General features: G+C 49.2%; 1 protein-coding gene across 3 annotated transcripts; it reads right to left on the bottom strand.

Moving 5' to 3' along the window:
* Nucleotides 1-33: 33 nt before the first annotated feature.
* VPS51 (VPS51 subunit of GARP complex) lies at nt 34-20,684 on the bottom strand. Of its 3 annotated transcripts, XM_042904584.1 has the most exons (11): nt 20,641-20,684; nt 20,032-20,350; nt 19,439-19,568; nt 4,388-4,534; nt 4,088-4,307; nt 3,238-3,955; nt 2,626-2,841; nt 2,218-2,436; nt 1,427-1,548; nt 1,250-1,337; nt 34-418 (listed from the first exon to the last, which is right to left on the bottom strand). In XM_042904584.1, exons 1-11 carry the CDS (start codon nt 20,667-20,669, stop codon nt 158-160), a joined length of 2,469 nt encoding a protein of 822 aa, XP_042760518.1. In that variant the 5' UTR covers nt 20,670-20,684; the 3' UTR covers nt 34-157. The 3 variants fall into 3 exon arrangements, with proteins under 3 accessions (XP_042760518.1, XP_042760519.1, XP_042760520.1); XM_042904585.1 differs by lacking the exons at nt 20,032-20,350; nt 20,641-20,684 and adding an exon at nt 9,382-9,511 and having other exon boundaries at nt 19,439-19,527; XM_042904586.1 differs by lacking the exons at nt 19,439-19,568; nt 20,032-20,350; nt 20,641-20,684 and adding exons at nt 9,382-9,511; nt 11,837-11,955.
* Between the last annotated feature and the right edge of the window lie 1,647 nt (nt 20,685-22,331).

The raw sequence follows: 22,331 nt of genomic DNA, 5'->3' as shown, positions 1-22,331 counted from the left end.
AGCCCCGCCCCCGCAAGCGACAAGGAGGAGGAGGAGGAGGCAGCGCGTCTTTATTTGGCAGGTTTTGAGGCTGGAGGGGAAGGGCCGCCCGGGCGGGAGACCAGGAGATGGGCGGGTTGGGGCAAGTGGGCGAGCCGGTGCCTGGCAGCGGCCCGGCCTAGCCGCGCTCGCAGATGACCTCGACGACACTGGGTTCCATGGGCACTGGGTCCGGGCAGCGCAGGGCGGCTGAGGCCACCACTTCATCCAACAGTAGGTGCACAAGCTCCTCGTCGGCCACGAAGCGCCACAGGTAGAGCTGCAGGAAGTGACAGTCCACCTGCACCTGCTGCAAGCCGAAGCGCCCAAAGGTGCGCAGCCGCACACACTCCAGCAGCGTCTTCAGGCTGATCTTGATGATGCCGGTCAGCACCGATACCTGCAGGCAAGGACAGGAGGCTGCTCTGGGACAGCAGGTGTTGGGTAGGGGCACTGGATCCCGGAGGGCACCCACGTTCTGGGCAGGGGCCAGAGAGACAGTAAGAGGCCGGTAGCTGTGACGGGGTGTAAAAGTCCCAGGACCCATCTGAGAGGGAGGGATGGATACGAGGTTAGCACCACCACCCGGAGGGGGAACAGACAGGGAAAACCCAACAGTCAGAAGCAGAGATGGGAGAAGCGCCTGGTCGGTTGGGTGTCCAACTCCTGGTTTCAGCTCAGGTCATGATCTCCTGGTTCGTGAGTTCGAGCCCCGCATAGGGCTCGGTGCTGACAGTGCAGAGTTTCCTTGGGATTCTCTCTCTCTCCCCCTCTCTGCCCCCTCCCCCATTCACTCTCGCTCTCAAAAAAAAAAAAAAAAAAGGCAAGCAGAGATGGGAGTCAGCACTGACACCAGGAGCGGGAAGGCTTGCTGAGTTAGAGGCAGAAGAACACCAGGTCCCCGAGTGTGGGCTGGGTTGGGGCAGGGCCTATCGTGTGGATAGGAATCCCTGATGAGGACCCAGAACTCCTGTGGCAACAGGACAAGGGTAAAAGAGGCATTCCAGATCAGCATCGAGACCCAGGCTGGGGGCACCAAGGTCGGGGCAGAGGGCCATGGGATATGGCAATGGCGGGGCTGTAGATGACCATTCACTCCTAGAAACAGCCCAGAGACAGAGCCTGGTGGCAGGGGGCAGGGGAGCAGAGGAGTCCTAGACTCCTTGAGTCAGATGCTTGAGCCAACCTTCCCAAGGGCCCCTAGAAGGTGGGGTCACAGGGGACTTCAGACCTTGTTGAACTCCACAGGGCTGAACACGTCGATGCGTTCAGAGAACAGCTTCTGGATGTTGCTCAAGAGATTGGTGTCCATTGGGGCACTGGATGGGGGGAGACAAGCAGTCAGAGCCCACCCTGCACCCACATCCTCCTTTGTCCATTCCCCTGGGGTTACCCTGGCCGGCCAGACCTGGGCGTGTAGCTGGGGGCGTAGCGGCCCTGCTGTCGAGAGCTGCTGTACACGGAGAAGGTCCTTTTGCTGGAGTCACTGCTCTGGGCCTTGCGGACACCCTCTTCGTACAGAAGACCCACCTGGTGGTGGAAGGAGGCACTCACTGTAAGGAGGCCAGAGCAAGGGGACCCTCTAGCCCACCAGGTGCCCAGGGTGAGGGCCAAGGACACTCTAAATTACAAACTCTGGGGAGCCTGGGTGGCTCAGCGGATTAAGCTTCTGACTTGGGGTTCGGGTCGTGATCCCACAGTTTGTGGGTTCGGTCCCCACATCAGACGCTCTGCTGTTGACACGGAACCCCCTTCTGGTCCTCTGTCTCCCGCTCTCTGCCCCTCCCCCACTCACGCTCCGTCTCTCTCAAAAATAAATAAGCATTAAACAAAAGAAGAATAAAAATAAATTACAAACTCATCTGTTAGAAGCACCACAGGGTAGTGGGGACCTGGTATCTGGTTGGTACCCGGTCGCTCTTTATAGAACTGGTGGACCGGGGCAAGGGTAGGACATCAGACTTGGGGCTGAGGCTCAGTCTTCAGTGCTAACCCTGTCCTGATCCCCTGGGTGACTCCAGAGCTCAGCCCCCTCATAGGTGACGTGCGGGCAACGATGCCACAACCCAGGGCTGAGGAGGAACGAGGCCACAGACGCAGGCACTGCTCGGCCCTGCCGTCTTGATCCTCTGAGGGCGGCTATCTTCCAACCCCCCGAGCCCGCATCAGGACCCCTCCTGGCCAGCCCAGGGCCAGCACCTGCACGTCGATAGCCGTCGTGTCCTCCACCACCCGCTTCATGACAGCACGCACGTTCCGGGGCTCCAGGGTACTCAGCCAGTCCCGTGTCTCTACACTCTTACGCAGCATCTGTGATATGACGAGGCCCTGCACCTTCACATAGTGGGTCAGTAACCGCCGCGCCGTCTCCCTGGCCTCTGCGCACAGTGTGCTCACGGGGGTCACTGGAGACTGGTCCTGAGCCGGGGACGTAGAGGACAGAGGGGCAGTGAGCACCGGGTGGGCAGCTCGGGGGCCACCGCCAAGCAGGAGCGGGGCACGGGCTGGGCACGGGCAGCTGGCCCGGGTCTGACCGCGAGGGCACTGCCCAGCCTCCTGGATTACCGGGACCACCGTCCCCTTCCCTGCTATGAGTGAGCGGTTCACCTGCACGAGAAACTGTTCATCGGTGAGGGTGAGGATGTAGGAGATGGTGGCTGTCTCATAGTCCAAGCAGAGGCGGGAGAGCAGCAGGAGCAGAGCAGGTGGCGTGGCACCCCCCTTCTCCCCAGGGCTGTCACAGAAGCTCTGAGCCGTCTGGCACATGGAGCGGATGAAGCCCACGATGAGGCCCTCGCGAACACCCTGGCTGCAGAACTCGCCCTGTGAGGAGGAGGGCCGCAGATACACAGCAGGTCCCCTCTTCCGGGCGGGGGCCAACAGCGAGCCTCTACTGGGACCCTACATGCCCTAGCCCCTCTCCAAGGGACAGCTTGGTCCCGCATTCCGGTCCCCAAGAGCAGCTCCCCCCAGGGGGAGGGGGCCGCGGGAGCGCAAAGGGGACAAAGCCAGCACTGGGGACCCTGCTTGCAGATGCCCTCGGAGCCTTCACCCCCCCCTCCGGGTAGTGCCAGCCTTCCTCGTGACTCCCTCAAAGCACATCCAGAGGGCCTGGGGCAAGGACTGTGTGCCCCGACAGCTGCCAATCTACGGGATGAATGAAACAATGCCAGAATGGGGGGTGGGGTGGGGAGATAAAAGCCGGAAGGTAGGCCATACCCGGAAGTAGGGCTTGTTGGAGAAAGACACCTCCTTGGCGGTGAAGAGGTGCACGGCTGCCAGCGAGGCCTTGATGTGGCTCAGGATGGAGCTGGCCACGTTGGCCAGCAACTCGGCCAGGCCCGGGCCTTCCTTTCCGGCCAGGCGAGGGGCAGCCAAAGCCTGCCGCACATCGGTCAGGCAACCCAGGAAGGCCGACCGCAGGCCCTGCAGGTGGTGGCCCAGGCGCTCGCGGGCCACTCGCTCCACGATCTCCGTGGCCGCCTCGGCCAGCCCGGCAGCGGCCAGCAGGGCCCCAGGAGCCCGCAGGCGCCGATGGAAGCGGTCCAGCGCCCGCACCAGCAGGGAGTTGTCACCGCCACCCTGCTCCTGCGCCAGCCGCCGCTCCACTAGCGCAAAGTAGCGGCCACCCAGCTCCCGGGCGAAGGCTGCCAGCTTCTCGGCGCCCGCCGGGCCCTGGGCCGCGAAGAGCTCCTGGTAGGCCGAGGCCACCTGGCAGAGGCCACCCACAAAGCCACTTCCTCCGCGATCCGTGAACTCTAAGACGTCGGGAGCCGGAGGGGAAGGCCCCAGCTCTGCCTCCAGGCTCCGCAGCTCGGCCTCCAGCCGCCCGCGGGCGTGCGCCAGGAACTCCTCACACAGCTCCTCCGCCGGCTCGCCCAGGGCCAGCAGCAGCTCCACGCACTCTGCCTGCTCGGGGGCGCCGGAGCCGCCCTCCCTGCAAAGTGGGAGGCGGCGGTCAAGGGCAGGCTGATGGAATTCGGCGGGAGGGAGGAGGGGGACGAGTTTGGACCGCAACCGGCAGGCCCAGGGCCCCGGCTGGGGGTGGGAGAGGGTCCCGGGGCCACACCTGAAGCGCTGCCGCAGCTGCTGGGCCAGGCGAGCCGTGATGACCTGGCAGTCATCCTGGATGGCGCGGAACGAGGGCAGGTGCTGGTACTGCTGCAGGACGGCCCGCGCGCGGCCCTGGTAGCGCACCGCCTGCCCGTAGGCGCCCAGCTCCACGCACTTGGTGAGGCGCGAGGGCAGCTCGAAGAGGAACTGCAGCTTCCGCAGCAGCGCGTGGACCCCTGGGGGCCGGGGACAGGTGGTGTCAGCCCCAGAGCCTCGGGGTAGGCCGCTCCAGCACCCGCTCGGGGGCAGGGCCCACCTGCTAGCTTGGTGATGCGCTCGTGGCGGTCCTGCAGGGTGGCGCTGATGCGCGCACTGAAGTCGGTGATCACCGCCATGTTGGTGGCCAGCCGGTCCATCTCGTCCTCCATCTTCCGGAAGTCGTTCTTCATCTTCCGGATGGTGTCTGGCGGGGCAAGGGCGCGGGGGAGGGGAAAGGAGGAGACTTGTCAGCTTGCGACAGGGTCCGACTGCTCCCCCTACCACACACACACACACACACACACACACACGCACACACATGCACGCGTGCACGCGCACAACCCTCCTTCCCAAATGTCCCTGAACCAGCTCCTTAAGGGTCACGTTGATGATTCAGTGCAAAAAGCAATGGTGCTTGGTCACAGTAAATGGGAGGGAAGGCCGCATCTTCTGAGCACAAGTGCCCTGGTGCGGAGACAGCCCGTGGAGCCACAGTCCCTGCGCTCAGAAGATGGCAAAAGGGGGCACAGAGCACTTGGCAGGAGCCTGTCTGCTCCTTCCCAGGGGCATCCTCCGCGCCCAGCGCACTATGTGGCACAGAGGAGACAATAAATGTCTGTTCGCCCTTATCTCCTTCGCAGACTTCCCAAACCATTTCACTCCACTTTCTGGAACATGTCCTCTCTTCTCTGAAGGGTCCTTTAGCTCTTTTGTCTCAGGGGAAACCTGCCTAAGGGTTTTTCTTTTCACAACCGGTGCCTCAGGGCCTGGCCCCTTGACACTTCTAGAAGTTTCTACTCTTCTTCCCTTTTAAAGACCCCAGCTTCTTCGAAGACTGTGCCGTCAAACGGCATCCCTCTTGCTGCTGTCCCTCCCGTCCTCTTTGCCTCACCTCTCAGTGCCTGGTCACTGTCACCTCCTTGTGGACATGACCATCCACGTGAATGAGGCTTCAGACATTCCCGACTCTCCGTTCACAATCTCCTCAGTCCCACCCACCCTTGCCTCTGCCTCATCTGTGCCACCTCTCCTGGTCCTCGGCAAGACCTGTCAATCTCAGCTTCAAGCCTCGCACCTTCTGTAATTCTGATCATTCACCCTGTCTACCCACTCTAACAATCCTTTGCCTTTTCAGGAACTCTGGACCCCTGCCCCTAGCACAGGGTCACTACTCATCACACTTCTCACGGCTGCAATTCCCTACTCATTCCCCAGGAACTCTGACCCACCACCAGTGTCATCACATGTTTACAAGCCCCCTTGCCTCTCTTGTCCACTCCCTCCATTACTCGCTAGTGAAACTCTACCGCAGGTTAAGCCCAACTAGCCATCTATCCCATGCATCGGAACAGCTAAAACCGCGCCACAAGATCATGCCAACTGCCTCCCTTTATTTTTTTTTAATATTTACTTGAGAGAGAGAGAGAGAGAGGGAGGAAGGGGTGGAGAGAGAGGGAGACACAGAATCACAATGCAATAAAATTGGAAATTAATAACAAAACTTAGAAAGCAAAGAGATCCCATCATTTGGAGAAAAAAAGAAAACTTCATTCTTAATCGGCTAGTGGGTCAAAAGGGAAATCAAAATAAACTGCAGCATATAACAACGAGAACACTATAAATCAGAACCTATAGGCTATAGCTCTCTAGAGCAATGTTCAGAGGAAATCAGTTTTAAATCCCTATATTAATAAATTAGAATAAACATTCAACTCAAGAAGTTAGAAGAAAAAGTACTACAAAAAAAAGCAGAAAGAAATTAGTAAAGCTAAAAGCAGAAATTAATACACTTTTTAAATGGGGTGCCTGGGTGGCTCAGTTGGTTACGCATCCAACTTCGGCTCAGGTCATGATCTCCCGGTTCATGAGATCGAGCCCTGCATCAGGTTACTCGCTGACAGTGGGTAAGTTTATCGCAATATAAATAAAAAAAGATCAGGATCACTGAGAATAAAAGGATAAAAAATAAAATTTATAAAATGTTAGCTAACCTAATCTTTTTAAAGGGGAAAAAAACAAAATAAGAAATAAGGGGTGAAATAATCATAAATACACAAATTATAATAATCACAAGATACAAGTTTGCTCGATTCCCCGTAAAAGAATTGAAAACCTGAATGAATAATTTGCTACAAAAACAGAATTTACCTAAGTGGATTCCAGAAGAACAGAAAACACAAACGGAGGGAAGGGAGAATGTTGTCAATCAAAGATTCTCCCTCCCCTCCACACAAAGGCACCAGGCCCAGGGGATGTCGTGGGGCGGCTACCAGAGCTCAGAAGGGCAGTTCGTTCCAATGCTCTGTGTAAGCAATGCTCAAACAGAAAACATTAGAAAAGCTTTCACGTTAATTTGCGGAACAAACCTAACACTGACATGAGAATGTTAATAAAAAGTTCCAAGATGAAAATGGTACATTCATGTCTCTTATGAATAGGACGCACAAATTAATAAATGGAGATGTGTAGGTAAATTAGCAAGCGGAAGCCAGCAGTGGATTAAGAGAATAATTGATAAAATATGTCCAAATGTTTTTTATTTCATAAATGTAAAGACAGCTCAACATTAGAAGCCCCTCCCCTGCCCATTCTCTCTCTCTCTCTCTCTCTCAAATATAAATAAACATTAAAGAAAATTTTTTTAAAAAAGAACTTTCAATAATAATTCACCCATATAAAAGGTGAAAGAGGGCCAATTCAACATCTATTCTTGAATTTGAAACAAAGTCTCTCAATAAAATATGAACAGGGGTGCCTGGGTGGCTCAGTTGGTTAGGCGACTGACTTCGACTCAGGTCATGATCTTGCAGTCTATGAGCTCGAGCCCCGCATCAGGCTCTGTGCTGCCAGCTCGGAGCCTGGAGCCTACCTACTTCAGTCTCTGTGTCTCTCCCTTTCTCTACCCCTCCCCTGCTCACGCTCTGTGTCTCTCTGTCTCTCAGTAATAAATAAACGTTAAAAAATGAAAATTAAAAAATATGAACAGCTGAGTATTTCTCTAACCCCCCAAACCCAGCATCATGTTAATGAAGCAATGCTAGAAGCATTCCTCTTAAAATCAGAAAGATAACAAGGATAACCATGATCACCACTACTTCCTAACGTTGTTCTGAAGATACTGGCCAATTCGATTGGACTCAAGAAATATATTATAGAGATACACAAATTGGAAAGGAGGTGAAATTATCAATATTTGCAGATGATAGACTTGTATAAATAGCAAACCCTAAAGAATCACCGAAAACATTACAACAAACAATAAGAGAATTTAGTAAGGTGATTAAGTATGGAGTTAATACAAAGAAACAAAATATAGTTGGATTCAGACCACACGCTCTCACACACACGTGCACACACACACACACACACACACACAAGACAGATCAAAGTTTAAATGTGATTTAAAATGTAATCATGGGGCACCTGGGTGGCTCAGTTGGTTAAGCATCTGACTCTTGATTTTGGCTCAGATCATGACCTCCCAATTCGTGGAGTTCGAGCCCCATGTCAGGCTCTGTGCTGACAGCTCAGAGCCTGGAGCCTCCTTCAGATTCTGTGTCTCCCTCTCACTCTGCCCCTCCCCTGCTCACACTCTGTCTCTCTCTCTCTCTCTCAAAAATAAATAAACATTGAAAATTTTTAAATAAATAAATAAATCATTGGGGTGCCTGGGTGGCTTATTCAGTTGAGCGTCCAACTCTTGATTTTGGCTCAGGTCAGGATCTCACAGTTCTCGGGATCGAGCCCAGTGGCATCAGGCTCAGAGCTCACAGCGCGGATTTTCTCTCCCCCTGTCCCTTTCCCACCTGCGCGCGCTCTCTCTCTCTCAAAATTAATAGATAAACATGAAAAAAATGAAATAAATCATTATGAAAAAGAACAAGTCTATAGAAAAATAGGAAAAGGACATGAACAGGCAGTCCACAGACAAGGATACCAAACAGCTCTTAAACAGGCAAAAGACTTTCAACCTCACAAGAGACATTGAAACTACAGAGATACCACTTTTCACCTATCGGATGGCCAAAGATGAAAACTTTTGGCAGCAACGTTGGCCAGGGTGTATAGAAAGAGCTCTTCTCTTCGTTGCTGGTGGTTGCACAAACTGACCAATATGTACGGAAAGGAACCTGGCAACGTCTAACTGCGGTCATCTGTGAGCCTTCACACACCCACCGCTGGTTTGTGTGTGGCTCCTGGGCCAGGGGAATATTCTCGGAGCAGGACTGGAGTAGCAACCCAACTTGCCAACTTGGGGAGAGAATGCAGGGCCAGTGGTCATGGGGGTCCTTGGAAGGTCATGAGGCATTTTCATCCTCCCCCCCCCCCAGTTCTTGTTCTTGCTTGTTAACAGTTTAACCTGTGACACAACCTCCTCCCAGGTCTGTCAAATCATACCATCAAAAGAGCAGATTCTTTTTTGCATTAGGTGTTTAGGCCCATGATACTTAGGTGCTACCTCAAAAAGGAAACTTGAATCTGACTTCCAAAGGGGGGAAAAATCCCCAAACTAAGTTATCACAGTAAAAGAGGGGCACCTGGGTGACAGTCGGTTGCGCGTCCGGCTTCAGCTCAGATCACGATCTCACAGTTCGCAGGTTCGAGCCCCACATTGGGCTCCTGCTTTCATCGCAGAGCACGCTTCAGATCCTCTGCCTCCCCCTCTCTCCTCCCCTCCCTCACTTACGCTCTCTCTCCCTCTCTCAAAAATGAATACACATTAAAAAAAAAAAAAAAAACAGAGTAAAAGAAAACCTACCGCTAGTGTGTCATTGTTGCTGATTTCACAGGCCCAGAGCCACAAAATTAGAAATTAAAGTTCTACCATGTCAAAAACAACAAGACAAAAACAAAAACAACTTCATATCACCAAGTAATAAATACTACACTGTGTATCTTTGAACCATTTCAAGCTTGTTACCTGAACCAGCTTGGGCTAGGGCAAATGGTTAGCTGTTTGGACACCAATATACCAGCCTGGGGGAGGAGTGGGGGGTAACTGGTTACTGGTAGGAGACTGGAGGGCGCCTTGCTAGCCTGCAGCTTACTGACCTGGGTGCTGACTGCATAGACCTGTTCTGTTTGTGAAATTCATGGAGCTGTCCACTTATGACCTGTGCGCTTTTCTGTATGTCTGTGGATCTTCAGTCAAGTTTACCATCAAAGACTGCTTTGTCTTTGCCTGGAGAAAGGAATGGGAAGAGGCTTTTCATTGCACAACCTTTGAGAGATCTTTTCAACTTTGAAACAGATAAACGCATTATTACATAAACTCAAGGTTGAGGCCAGATGCTGGCAGGCCAAACCTGACTTGATCCCTGGTTAGGTTTTTTTTTTTGTTTGTTTGGTTGGTTTTTAACTGGGATATAATCAACATACCATAAAATTCATGTAGGTTTTAGTATTTTTGGTATATTCACAAGATTGTGCAACCGATATCACAATCTATTTCCAGAACATTCATCACCCCAAAAAGACCCTCAGCAGTCACTTCCTGTTCTCCCCATGCCTCAGTCCCTGCCAACCACAAATCTGTCTTCTGCTTGTATGAATTTGCCCATCGTGTACATTTAACATAAATGGAATCATACAATATGTGACCTTTTGAGCTTGGCTTCTTTTAGTTAGCATGATCTCAAGGTTCTCTGCATTTTAGCATGTATCCGTATGTGGGGAGTAAGCTTAGGAATTCCCTGAGCTTGCACTCATGGGTTAACAAGGCATACAGGAATAGGAAGCCCCAGGATAAAAGCATCCAAGATTAGGTAGGCAAGATTAGGTATTCAGGGCAGAACCCCCCCTCCCCCCAATTTAGTACAATAGCAGAAAGCTGCTTTCACTGGAAGGAAGGGCCAAAATAGGTAAACAGGTAAACTGGGCTATAGACCACAGCAGGACAGTGGGGCCAATTAGCAAAAGAAAGCAGGTGCCTTGTTGACCCCGAGGCAGCCAGCTGTCTTGTCCCTGAGTCAAGTTAAGATAAACAGAGGTGGCGCCTCATGCCTGCCTTAAACAACCATCCCCCCCTGGCCAGGATTTTGTTTTGTATTGACCCAAACCCCTAACACTGCACATCTATCTTCAAAACCCCCTTTCCCTCACACCCATGAGTTAACGTTCACAGTTTCATTGTCTCTTTGCGCACATCCTTCAGGCTCGTAAGCTTTCCTGATCCTAATAAAAACACAGCAAGGACCCTTACTCGGGGCTTGTCTCCTCCCGGACATTAGCCTCTCTCTCACTTTAATCCTGCGTCTGCTCTCTTGCTGGACAAGACAGAACTTCAGACCCAGAGTCTATGACATCGGTATGTTATATTTTTTATGGCTGAGTAATCTTACACTGTACGGGTCCACGTTTGTTGTTCTATCCACCAGTTGGTAGCCATTTGGCTTCTTTTGACTATTATGAATAATGTTGCTATGAACATTCATGTACATGCTTTTGTGCAAACATTTTCTCTTCAGTATATTCCTGTGAGTGGAACTGCTGGAACACAGGCGAACTCTGTGCTTAGCTCTTTGAGGAACGGCCAGACTATTTTCAGGAGCACCATTCTGTATTCCTGCCAGCAACGTATGAGAGTTCCAAGTCCTCCACATCTCCAACATTTGTTATATCCCATTTGCTGGAAATCCCAGTGGGGGTGCAGTGGTATCTCACTGTGGTTTGGATTTGCGTTTCCCCAATAACTAATGATGCTGAGCATCTTTACATGTGCTCGTTGGTCATTCGTGTATCTTCTTTGGAGAAATGTCGATTTGAATCCTTTGTCCATTTTTAAATAGGGTTGTCGTTTTAGTGCCGAGTTGCAAAAGTTCTTTATATATTCTGGACTTAGACCCTTTTTAGATATATGCCTTACAAATACTTTCTCCCATTCTGTGAGTTGTCCTTTAACTTTCCCGGCAGTATCCTTTAAAACACAAAACTTTAATTCTGATGAAGTCCAATTTACCTATTTTTGTTTTCCTTTAGTTACGTGTGCTTTTGGTGTCTGTAAGGGGAAAAGACACTCCGGTGCCTCTCCTCCACTCTCGATACTCCAACGCAACTTCGTATCTGACACCACGTGTGTGGGGTTTCCACACATCAAGCAATTCTGCAACACCAGCTGGGTGTCCCACGATCTAACTTCATTGTGACACTATCTGCCTGGAGTTAGTGTCAGATCTCACAAGCTCAGGGCTCGGTCACCCGAGACTACTCTACCCCCACCTCAAACGTCAGTCCAAAGTTGAGGTTGTCACTGGTACTTTTGACCAACTGGCTGTAAATTGGAGGGTTCCCACCCACGATCCCTCTGCAGGTTCAATTAATTTGCTACAGCAGCTCACAGAATTCAGGAAAACAGTTTACTTACTAGCTTACCGCTTTATTACAAAAGGATACAACTCAGAAACCGCCAGATGGCAGAGAGGCATAGGACAGCATATGTGGGAGGGGCACAGAGCTGCCATGACCTCTCTGGGCATGCCACTCTCCCAACTTCCGCATGTTCACCAACCTGGAAGCTCTCAAACTCTCTCCTTTTGGAGTTCAGTGGAGGCGTCACCGATGAGGCACGACTGATCAAAGCGATAGCTATTGGTCACTGAACTCAGTCACCAGCCCCTCTCCACTTCCACATCCGGGAGGTCTGGGGGGCAGAGCTGAAAGTTCCAAATCTCTAATCAGTCACATGGTTGGTTCCCCTAGCAACCTGCCCCTAACCTCTGGTTATCAAGGGGCTTTCCAAAAATCATTTCATTAACATAAACTTAGGTGTGGTTGAAAGGGGTCTGTTATATGAGTAACAAAAGACATCTATGTTGCCTTTATTGATCTGGGGTTATTTCAGGAAATGGGAACAAAACTAAATATTACAAAAGATGCCTTGCAAATATGGTGCATTCCACTGATTGATTTGCATGTTGAACCAACTTTGCATTCCTGGAATAAATCCCACTTGGTCATTGTATGTAATCCTTTTTCTATGTTGCTGGGTTTAGTTTGCTAGTATTTTGTTGAGGGCTTGGCATCCATATTCATAACGGATATTGGTCTGTAGTTTTCTTATGTTGTCTTTCCCTGGTTTTGGCATTCGACTAATACTAGCCTCATAGAATTAGTTAGCCTCCTCAAATTGTTGGAAGAGTTTGTGCACTATTTAAATGTTTGGTAGAATTCAGTAGTGCAGCCATTCAGTCCCAGGCTTTTCTTTGTGGAAAGTTTTTTTCAATATTGATGTCTCTCATTGTTATACATCTTCCAAGGTATTTTATGACTTCTTGAGAAAGTTTTGGAAGTTTGTATTTCTCCAGGAATTTGTACATTTCACCTCATTTTCTAAGATGTGAGCATACAACTCCTCACAGTGTGCTCTTATAATCCTTTGTATTTTTGCAAAATTGGTAGTAACATCTTCTTTCTCATTCCATTTTAGTAATTTGAATGTTCTCTCATTTTTTTCTTGGCCAGTCTAGCTAAAGTTTTGTCAATCTTGCTGAACTCTTCAAAGAACCAATTTTTGGCTTCATTTATTTTCTCTATTGATTTTCTACATTATTTATTTTGTTCTGATCTTTATTACTCCCTCCTTTTGACACACTTTGGGTTCTGTTTGTACTCCCCCCCCCCCCAGTTTTTTAGGTAGTATGTTATTTATTTGAGATCTTTTCTTTCTTTCTTTCTTTACTTGCGTCTGTATGTATATAATTTCTACACCCACCTCTGAGATTAAGAGTCCCATGCTCATCCAACTAAGCCACAGCCAGGTGCCCCTCCCTCTTGCTCTCTCTTTTTAAATTTTTTCATGTTTATTTATTTTTGAAGGACAGAGACACAGAGCGTGAGCAGGGGAGGGGTAGAGAGAGGGGAAGACACAGAATCTGAAGCAGGCTCCAGGCTCTGAGCTGTCAGCACAGAGCCCGACACAGGGCTCGAGCTCACAAACCAGATCATGACCTGAGCCAAAGTTGGATGCTTAACCAACTGAGCCACCCAGGTGCCCCACCTCTCTCTCTTTTTTAATGCAGGCATTTATAGCTATAAATTTCCCTCTGAGCGCTGCTTTTATTACATCTCATAAGGTCTGGAATGCTGTGTTTTCAGGTTCACTCATCTCAAAGTATGTTCTAATTTCCTTGCAATTTCTTCTGTAACCCATTGGTCATTTTAGAGCATGCTATTTAATTTTCACATATTTGTGAACTTCTCAGACTCCTTTGTTACTGATTTCTAATTTAATTCCACCATGATCAGAGAACATACTTCATGTGATTTCAATCCTTTTAAATTCATTGAGGCTTTGTTTATGACCTGACGTATGGTCTATCCTAGAGAATGCTCCATTTATGCTTGAGAATAAGGTCGCTTCTATCGTTGCTTGGTGGAGTCTGTTAGGTCTATTTGGTTCAAGTGATCTTTTAAGTCTTCTGTTTACTTGTTTTTCTATCTAATTGTTCTATTCATTTTTAAAAGTGGGATATTGGTGCTTCTATTATTGTTGAATTTCTTTTTCTCCCTTTAATTCTGTCTATTTTTGCTTTGTGTATTTTGGGACTCTGTTGCTAAGTGTACAAATGTTTACATTTGTTAAATCTTCCTCATGGACTGACCCTGTCATCATTATAAAATGCCCTTCTTTGTCTCTAGTAACAATATTTGCCTTAAATGCTATTTTGTCAGACATTGGTACCACAATTCCAATTCTCTTCTGGTTATTGTTTGCATAGAATATCTTTATCAGCCCTTTTTCTTTCAAGCTATTTATGTATTTGAATTGAAAGAATGTCTCTTGGGGCGCCTGGGTGGCTCAGTCGGTTGAGCGTCCGACTTCAGCTCAGGTCACGGTCTCGCGGTCCGTGAGTTCGAGCCCCGCATTGGGCTCTGGGCTGATGGCTCAGAGCCTGGAGCCTGCTTCCGATTCTGTGTCTCCCTCTCTCTCTGCCCGTCCCCTGTTCATGATCTGTCTCTCTCTGTCTCAAAAATAAATAAACTTAAAAAAAAGAAAAAAAAAAAAAGAAAGAGTGTCTCTTGGAGACACTCTTGAATCATGTGAGCTTTTCAAATCTATTCTGCTTATCTCTGCTTTAATTGGAGAGTTTAATCCTTTTACATTTATTGTAACTACTCATAATGTGAGACGTACATTTGTCTTTTTGTTACTCATTTTCTGTCTTATGTTCTTTTTTGTTCCCCAGTTTCTCTATTCCTACCTTCTTTTGCATTAAATAGATATTTTCTAGTGTACCATTTTAGTTCCCTTTTGGGGTGTGTGTGTGTGTGTGTGTGTGTGTGTGTGTGTGTGTGTGTGTTTGTGTTGGGGTATACCTTAAAACACTCAACCAGGCAGCTTACAACTCTGCCTCAGCCTTCACTTACTACATGTGCAGAGCTCGAAGATGAGCCAGAGGTGAGAGCTTAGGGCATCCTGAGGTCTTTCTTAAAAGCATGTGTACTGGGCATCTGGGTAACTCAGTCAGTTAGGCATCTGACTCTTGGTTTCAGCTCAGGTCGTGATCTTGCAGTTCATGAGTTCGAGTCCCATGTCAGGCTCTCCACTGACAGTGCAGAGTCTGCTTGGGACTCTCTCTCCCCCTCTCTCTCAGAATAAATAAATAAACTTAAAAAAAAAAAAAAAGCATGTCTTATATATATGTGACCTTCAAGATTCCCAATATGGATGTCTCATTTCTTAGCTTTTCTTTTAAGCTTTTTCTTTTTAAGCTTTTTTAAGTCTATTTTTTGCCCCAAATATTATCCATCACTTCAGGCAGACACAATACCTGTCTGTAATTGTTTCTGACAAACACCCCCTGGTGAAAGGCTTTTAGTACTGGGTGACCTCAGGGTCAGGACAAATAAAGACAAATCTAGGGAGTAGAATCTTTCAGGAAAGCACCAGACAGGTTACATAATGACAATTCTCTCAGCATGAGGCTTTGAAACAGGTCCAGTCCTGTTCTGGTCCCTCCAGAACTAGAAATGGAGGCTATTTTCCAAGACTACTGCTGAGCTGGAGAGGAAACGGTGGGCCAAGTCAAAACATCACTACTACAAAGAATTCACTACTTTGACCAAGATTCAGCTGTTTTTCTTGAATAAAGGCTCGTAAGATTGCTACAAACATTTGGCTAATTTCTAGAAGTCTGAAAAAGTTGACTCTGACCGTTTGGGCCAGTGTTTTGGTTCCTTTTATGGAAGGGAGATTTCCAAATACACTTGCTCCACTGTTTTCGCTGATATTCCGGATGTCACAGCTGTTGGTGGAAAGGAGTTTCACCGGAATACAACCATGTGTACGCTTACCCAGCGTCTATAGCTGCTTTCAGGCTACAATAGCAGAGGTGAGTACAGAAACCAGGTGGCCCACAAAGCCTAAAATATTTACTCCACCCAGAAAATGCCTGCCCCCCCGTCATGTACAACCTATGCAGTCGGGTCCTATTCCCTTCATCCCATCACTCTTACTCTGGTAATAGAGTTTTCAGGGCCTCTGTACAGGTAGCTTCCTCAGCCTGAGCCACTCTGCCTCCAAATCCTCCCACGGTCAGCTCTTCAACATTCACCTTCATTGTCCCCTCCTCACAAAACCCTTTCTCTGCCACCCCATTCGAAACCACTCCCAACCGCCCACTCTCTCTATACTATCCTGTTTCATTTTCTCCAGAGCTCCTGACAGGTAAAACGATCCTATCTTCTGTCTCTTTCTCTAGAATGTATGTTCTGTGATGGCTGAGAAATTGTCTCGTTTGCAGCTATGTCCTTGGGCCTAGCATAGTGCCCGGCGCACAGGCAATCCAATACTTGGCAAGTAAGTGAACGAACGAATGAGTCAGCCGAATGGATGTACATTCATGCTGATACCACCTTCCCTCTGTGACCGCTCCTCTCTCTGCTACAGGCTCACCCTCTTCTGTACGGCCATCAAACAGGCACTCCTCAGAGGCCTGTTCTGGGCTCTCTCCTCTTCTCAGGCTCTATCCTGTCCTTGGGCAGTCCCACCCACACTTCCCTTTAAAACCTCCTCCTCTTCACAGCAGACTCCCAGGCTTATCCCTCCAGCCTCGCTCTCCCCTCTGAGCTCCAGACCCACACATGTATCTGCTGTCTCGTCAGCTCCTAGCACCTCGAAACCTAACTCCCTTAGCCTCCGAGTTCTGAGATCCCAGCCCTCGATAAAGGCTCCCCACCTCCAGCGTGAGTCAGGAGGCCACTCCTTAGAGGTACTCAGAGGACAGAAGAGATGGACCGGACTAGATCTGTCAAGGCTCCTTCTAACCTGAGACACTGCTGTCATCTGACATGGATCCCCAGAGTTATGACGAAGACCAAAATCCTTCTCATGATCTACAAGAGCCTTCGTGATACAAGGGCCACAGGATCCTCTAGGTTTGCTTCATGTCTGGCTCCCTTTCAGAAAGTAAAAACCACAAACAAAAACACCGACCTAGCTCACTTTGTCCCTGTTCCCACACCTGATCTTCTTGTAGTTTCTTGAGCACCAGATCCACCATCCAGGGGTCACGCTGAAACCTCGGGGTCATCCTTTATGGCCAAAGCTCTTCAACACCGTGTCCCGTCAAGTTGCTGCAAATACTTCTCGGCTGGCCCAGCACGGTCCTTCTCCACCACTCCCATCCTGGGGTAAACTCCCCAAATCTCTGGCTTGGACTAGTGAAAAGACCTCTCTCCAGCCACCTCTCCAACCCATTCCTCCCAGTGCAGCTGGAGGGATCTTCTCAAAACACAAATCTGCCACATGACTCCTGTATCTAATCACCTTTGTGTGGCTTAGCGCTTAGGAGGGATAAAGGCAAGATTCCTTAATACGCTCTAGAAGGTTACACTCTACCATGTCTGACCACCTGACTGGCTCCGCCCACACTCTGCTTCCCCTTCTACAGTAGTTGGCCCGCTCTCGTCCCCTCTCCCTTCCCTGAGGGCTTGGCTCCTGCGGTTCTCCCTGGCTCTTGCACCACGGATAAGCACTCCCCACACTAACATTTAGCCCATGCTTATCAATTCTACTTCCTGGAATGCTTTCTTCATTTGGCTTCGAAGACACCCATGCTCCTGATTGTCCTCAAACCTCCCCAAATGCTTGCTTCCTTTGTGAGATCTCCCTTCTCTTCATGACTTTCCGAACGTCAGGCTGCTGCAGGGCTCAGTCCTTAGACCTCTTCTCTTCTCTCTGTATACTTCCTCCCTAGGAGATCTCATCTTATTCCAGGGGACCTCGAGGTCCAGACTTCTCTGAACCCCAGACCCTTCACCTAATCAATTAAAAAAAAAAAAAAAAAATCTTGAATCATTCTGCTTTTCCACTGCTGACATGCTTCCTGGTCCCTGCCACCAGCATCTTGCCTGGACCACTCCAATAGCCTCCTCATGCATGTCTCTGCCACCCCTGCCTCCCTAGAGTTCATTCACTGGACAGTGAGCGTCCTTTTAAAACCACGGTCAGGTCACCCCATTCTTGTCATTTCATCTCACTCAGAGTAAAGTGCAGGATCCCCATAACCACTTATAAGTCCCTAAAATCTGGTTCCCACTAACTATCTACCCTAGTCACCTACCACTCTTCTCCCTTGCCTCCCCCTAAACTCCCTGCTGCACTCTGAATATACCCAACATGCCCCTCTCTTCAGAGCCTTTGCCCCCGCTGTTTCCTCCCCCACAGTAGCTGGTTCTTTCTCATCAAAGCCCTGCTCAAATGTCACCACCTCAAAGAGGCCTTCTCATACTTACCCTAGCTAAAGGCAGACCCCAAGATATATTACTCTTTTCTCCCTACTCGATGTCCTCCTTCTAGTACTTACTACCACCTTTATTTGTAAATTCACTTATTGTCTGTCTCCCCAACTAGAATGTGGGCTCCAGGAAGGAGCCTGATCTAGCTGGTTCATTGCTGTATCTCCAATATGCAGAACAGCTCTTGGCAAAAAAAAAAAAAAAAAAAAAAAAAAAAAAGCCAGCCAGGAAGGAAGGAAGGCAGGCAGGAAGGGGCATTCAATGAAAACTTCTTGAATGGATACAAAAACTTGACAGTATTTATAGATTTAGAACCCCTGATTCCAATGCTCAGTTTATAACTCTCTCCCCTTCGTAGGAAAAAGATAAAACAGCAAACCATCCTTATTTAAGCAAGAGCTAAATGTCAAAACTATACAAATTCTAAGAAATGGAAAATGTAATGCTTGCAAAGTTCCTGTGAGAAATTTCTTAGCACAGGAATTGTGATTTCTTGCTGGTTGACATTGGCGTTAGCGAACACAGAGGTGCCTATTCATTGAACCTGTGTCCAATCAGATAAAAGAACAATAACTATGTGTTACTACACCTGGCATTGTGACACTTAGTACAGTAAGAGATGTCACCGTGAACCTCACAGAGGTTCACGCAACATCCTCATGGACCACAGGTAGGCCCCTCAGGATCTGCCTCTAGGACTAAGTACACACGGGTCCAAAATTATGACAAAACTCTGAGTAGTGCATCTCACCAACATAAGACAGAAGTTAGTGTGGATGATAGCTAAACATTGTGTGGCACTGTCCTGGACAGAGAATAAAGGGGGCAGGAGGAAAAAGAAAAGAAAAGAAAAGAAAAGAAAAGAAAAGAAAAGAAAAGAAAAGAAAAGAAAAGAAAAGAAAACCTTTACATGAACTTTGTGTCCCTTAATGTCATAAATTTTCTCTTTGCTTCATTTAAAAGGGGGGAGGGGTGGAGAGAGGAAGGGAGGGAGAGAGAGAGGGAGAGACAGAGACAAGCCCACGCTCAAGAAGGACCTGGACAAGAGAAGAAAGCTACCACTAATGACAGAAACTAATCCTTACTGAGACATCCTTAGTGTCACGGATTCTAAGTGGTTAAGATAAATCCATTTCAGTTTAAAAATGTCTTTGAGTTTTCTCTCCTTTGACCCTCAGAACGACCCTCTGAGAGCAGCTATTAAGCCTATAGTCGTTTGACCACAAAGGTTCTGAGCGGGAGGTGAGCGTAGATTAAGGTCAGGGAAGGACTAGAATCTGGGTCTTCTCCCCCGGAATCCCCTGCCGGTTTCCCCAACACAGGAGGAACAGGTCAGCGGGACTGCGAAGGGTAAGGTCCCGGTGCAAATCACCTGTGGCCGAGATGAACTTGTTGTAGTTCTCATAGACCAGGGTCTGCATGTCGCTGTCTAGAGCCCGGATCTGCCGCACCATGTCTGTTTCACTGTCCATCAGCTGGGCCAGGGGGCACTCTCTACGCAGCTGGAGTAAATGGGGTTGTTAGTGTTCAGGTCAGGGGGTACTTAGGTCCCTCAGGCTTTCAGAGCACGAAAACCCGCATCCCACCCCTGTCCGGAATCCTAGACATAGAGCCTATAAGTGGCACGGGTCGGGAGTTACTAGGTTCGGTCCTGTTTGGGATTTGTCAGCGTTTCAAACGCTCAGACCCGGCCAAGGCCCAGTCCTTGTGCCTGTCAGCGCCTGGGCCACGCCCCCTACCCGGGGCCCGTCAGAACGTCAGCCCCGGACACCTCCGACTCCGCATCACTTGAGGCCAGTCCGGATCTGCCCATGCCCCCCTAGACTCCAGCTCTGCCCCTGCTTCCTGCCCGACCGTCGTCTTTTTATGAACCCCTGCTTCCCTCACCCCGCAACAAAGTCGAAGGCACGATCTGGGGGTGCAATGTATCGGGAGCCTGGTTCCCCCCACCACACAAACACACACCTTGTCCAGATACACTTCCGGGTCGAAGTGCGCCCCGTTGAGATCCGTCGGGTCCAGGGGGTCCGACCCCGAGGGGCGCCCCGCCGCCTCCCCCTCCGAGAGGCCATAGTAAAGCTTTAGCATCCCGTGCGCCTTCCGCCGACGCTCCGGAGCCTCTGCCTCGGGCCCCTCCGGAGAGTCCCCGGGTCCAGACCCCGGGCCAGGCCCAGCGGCTGCCGCCGCCATCGCTCCAACTGCAGCCCACGGGCGTGAGGCTGGGAAGAGGACCGGGAGGAGGCACTTCCGGGAGCCATAAAGTTCTTGTTGAAACGAGGCAGTCCTGCAGGTGAAACGTCCCCCCGCAGCCCTGGGTCCTTCGAGACTAGAGTTCCCCCGCACCTTTCCTCCCCGAGCGAAGAGGTTCCGGGAGAAGCCTGGGCTCCCCCAGCTTCTCGGGTGGAGGGAAGGAGTGAGTGGAACTGGTCCGGTTGCTTCCCTCCCGGATGGAAGGCGGGTCCTGGCTCCCAACCCCGCGCACCCTTGCGGGCAAGGACCCCCGGAATATGGGGACGGAGCTCCCGCCGCGGAGCCAGAGAGCGTGTGCCGGACGTCCTGGCACTGGCTCCTTACCTGGGCGGCGGCGGCTCCGTTTCCCCCATTCCTAAACTTGGGGGACAGACTTCACAGTGGGGTTGCGAGTATTAAATGCCCGCACAAGAGGACAGGTAATGACTTGAAGTTCAAACTGAGATCACGATGAGCTTTAACGGAGAAAACGACTTCGCGTCGTGGTCCTTGGAACATTACTTATGATGGGCTGTGGTGGGCTCGCGGCGGGGAGGAGAGGGCAGGGGAAGTGTTGGAAGGGAAGTCACCTTGCAGGGGTCTTGCGGGCCCGACGCATCCTACCATGTGTTTTCCTATGGCCGGCGAGCTCAGAGTGTTGTTTTTTGTTTTCATTGGTTTTAAAAAATTAAGACTGATGGTTGATGATACGTGAAAATTATTTAAGTTCATATAATCAGACTAGATCTTAAAAGTTCTCGTCATGAGAAAAAATGTGTCGCTATGTGACGGGTGTTAACTAGACTTCACTGTGATCCGTTTGAAAATATACACAAAGAGCGAATCATTATGTTGTACGCTCGAAACTAATGAAGTTATGTGAAATATTCCAGTGTCTATAGTTTTTTTTAAATATCCATTTATTTGGGGGAGAGTACAAGCGGGGGAGGGCAAGAGAGGGGGACAGAGGATCCGAAGTGGGTTCTGCACTGACAGGCCAAGAGCAGAGAGCCTGATGTGGGTGGGGCTCAAACTCAGAACTGGAAGATGGTGACCTGAGCTGATGTCACTCAACCAACTGAGCCACCCAGGTGCCCCATCTAGTGTCTGTAGTTTTATTTCAACACCAGCCATGACCACTTGTTTACATTTTATTTATGCCCACTTTTGCACGACAACAGCAGAGTTGAGTAGTTGCATCAGAGGCTATATGGCTGGCAAAACCTAAAACGTTTACCATCTGGTCCTTTCAAGGAAGTTTGCTGACCCCTGAAATCTATATTCAGAAGGATGTTCAGAGGCTGTTTAAAAAAACACAGTGTCAGGGGCACCTGGGTGGCTCAGTCGGTTAAGCGTCTGACTTTGGCTCAGGTCATGATCTCGTGGTCTGTGAGTTCGAGCCCCGCGTGGGGCTCTGTGCCGAGCTTAGAGCCTGGAGCCTGCTTCGGATTCTGTGTCTCCCTCTCTCTCTGTTCCTCCCCCGCTCTCCTTCCCTCTCTCTCTCAAAAATAAACAAACATTTAAAAAATATTTTAAAAAATACAGTGTCGGCCTATGAAGCTATAATCTTAAGAAAATGAAGAAAAGAGTATAAAGATTTAGATCTACTCCAAGAAGTCTATAAACTTAAAAAAAATAGGTTGCAGAACACTGATGAGAAAAATTACCCAAAATTTGGAAATAAGACCCAAAATGCAACATGTCCTCCCAGTGCCATAGCCATCCAAGGACTATTTAAATACCCATAGGGATGAACATTTGATTTTGCTATTTACCACTAAGTGTTCAGAGGCAGATATTACAAGTAGATATTGTGCAGATACAGAACATTTATATCCAGTAGAAAAAAAACTTCCAAAGTTGTATTTCTTATCGCCCTATAGGGCATGAACTAGTTTTGTGTCTAACCTAGAATCATACTCTAACACTCCTCTTTATTTATTTATTTTATTTTTTATTTTTTTTAATTTTTTTAACGTTTATTTATTTTTGAGACAGAGAGAGACAGAGCATGAACAGGGGAGGGTCAGAGAGAG

Source organism: Panthera leo, chromosome D1 (assembly GCF_018350215.1).
Source record: "Panthera leo isolate Ple1 chromosome D1, P.leo_Ple1_pat1.1, whole genome shotgun sequence".
Taxonomy (NCBI): Eukaryota; Metazoa; Chordata; class Mammalia; order Carnivora; family Felidae; genus Panthera; species Panthera leo.
This window is presented reverse-complemented; position numbering and strand designations above follow the sequence as displayed.

What these genes read in the sequence shown, in the direction of transcription:
- VPS51 (XM_042904584.1), bottom strand. Translation starts at nt 20,669, where the DNA reads ATGGGGGAAACGGAGCCGCCGCCGCCCAG. An exon ending in ACGGAGCCGCCGCCGCCCAG is followed by an intron (nt 20,351 to 20,640) that starts GTAAGGAGCCAG and finishes TTTCACCTGCAG; the next exon opens with GACTGCCTCGTTTCAACAAG. An exon ending in CAAGTTCATCTCGGCCACAG is followed by an intron (nt 4,535 to 19,438) that starts GTGATTTGCACC and finishes TTGCCCCGCCAG; the next exon opens with ACACCATCCGGAAGATGAAG.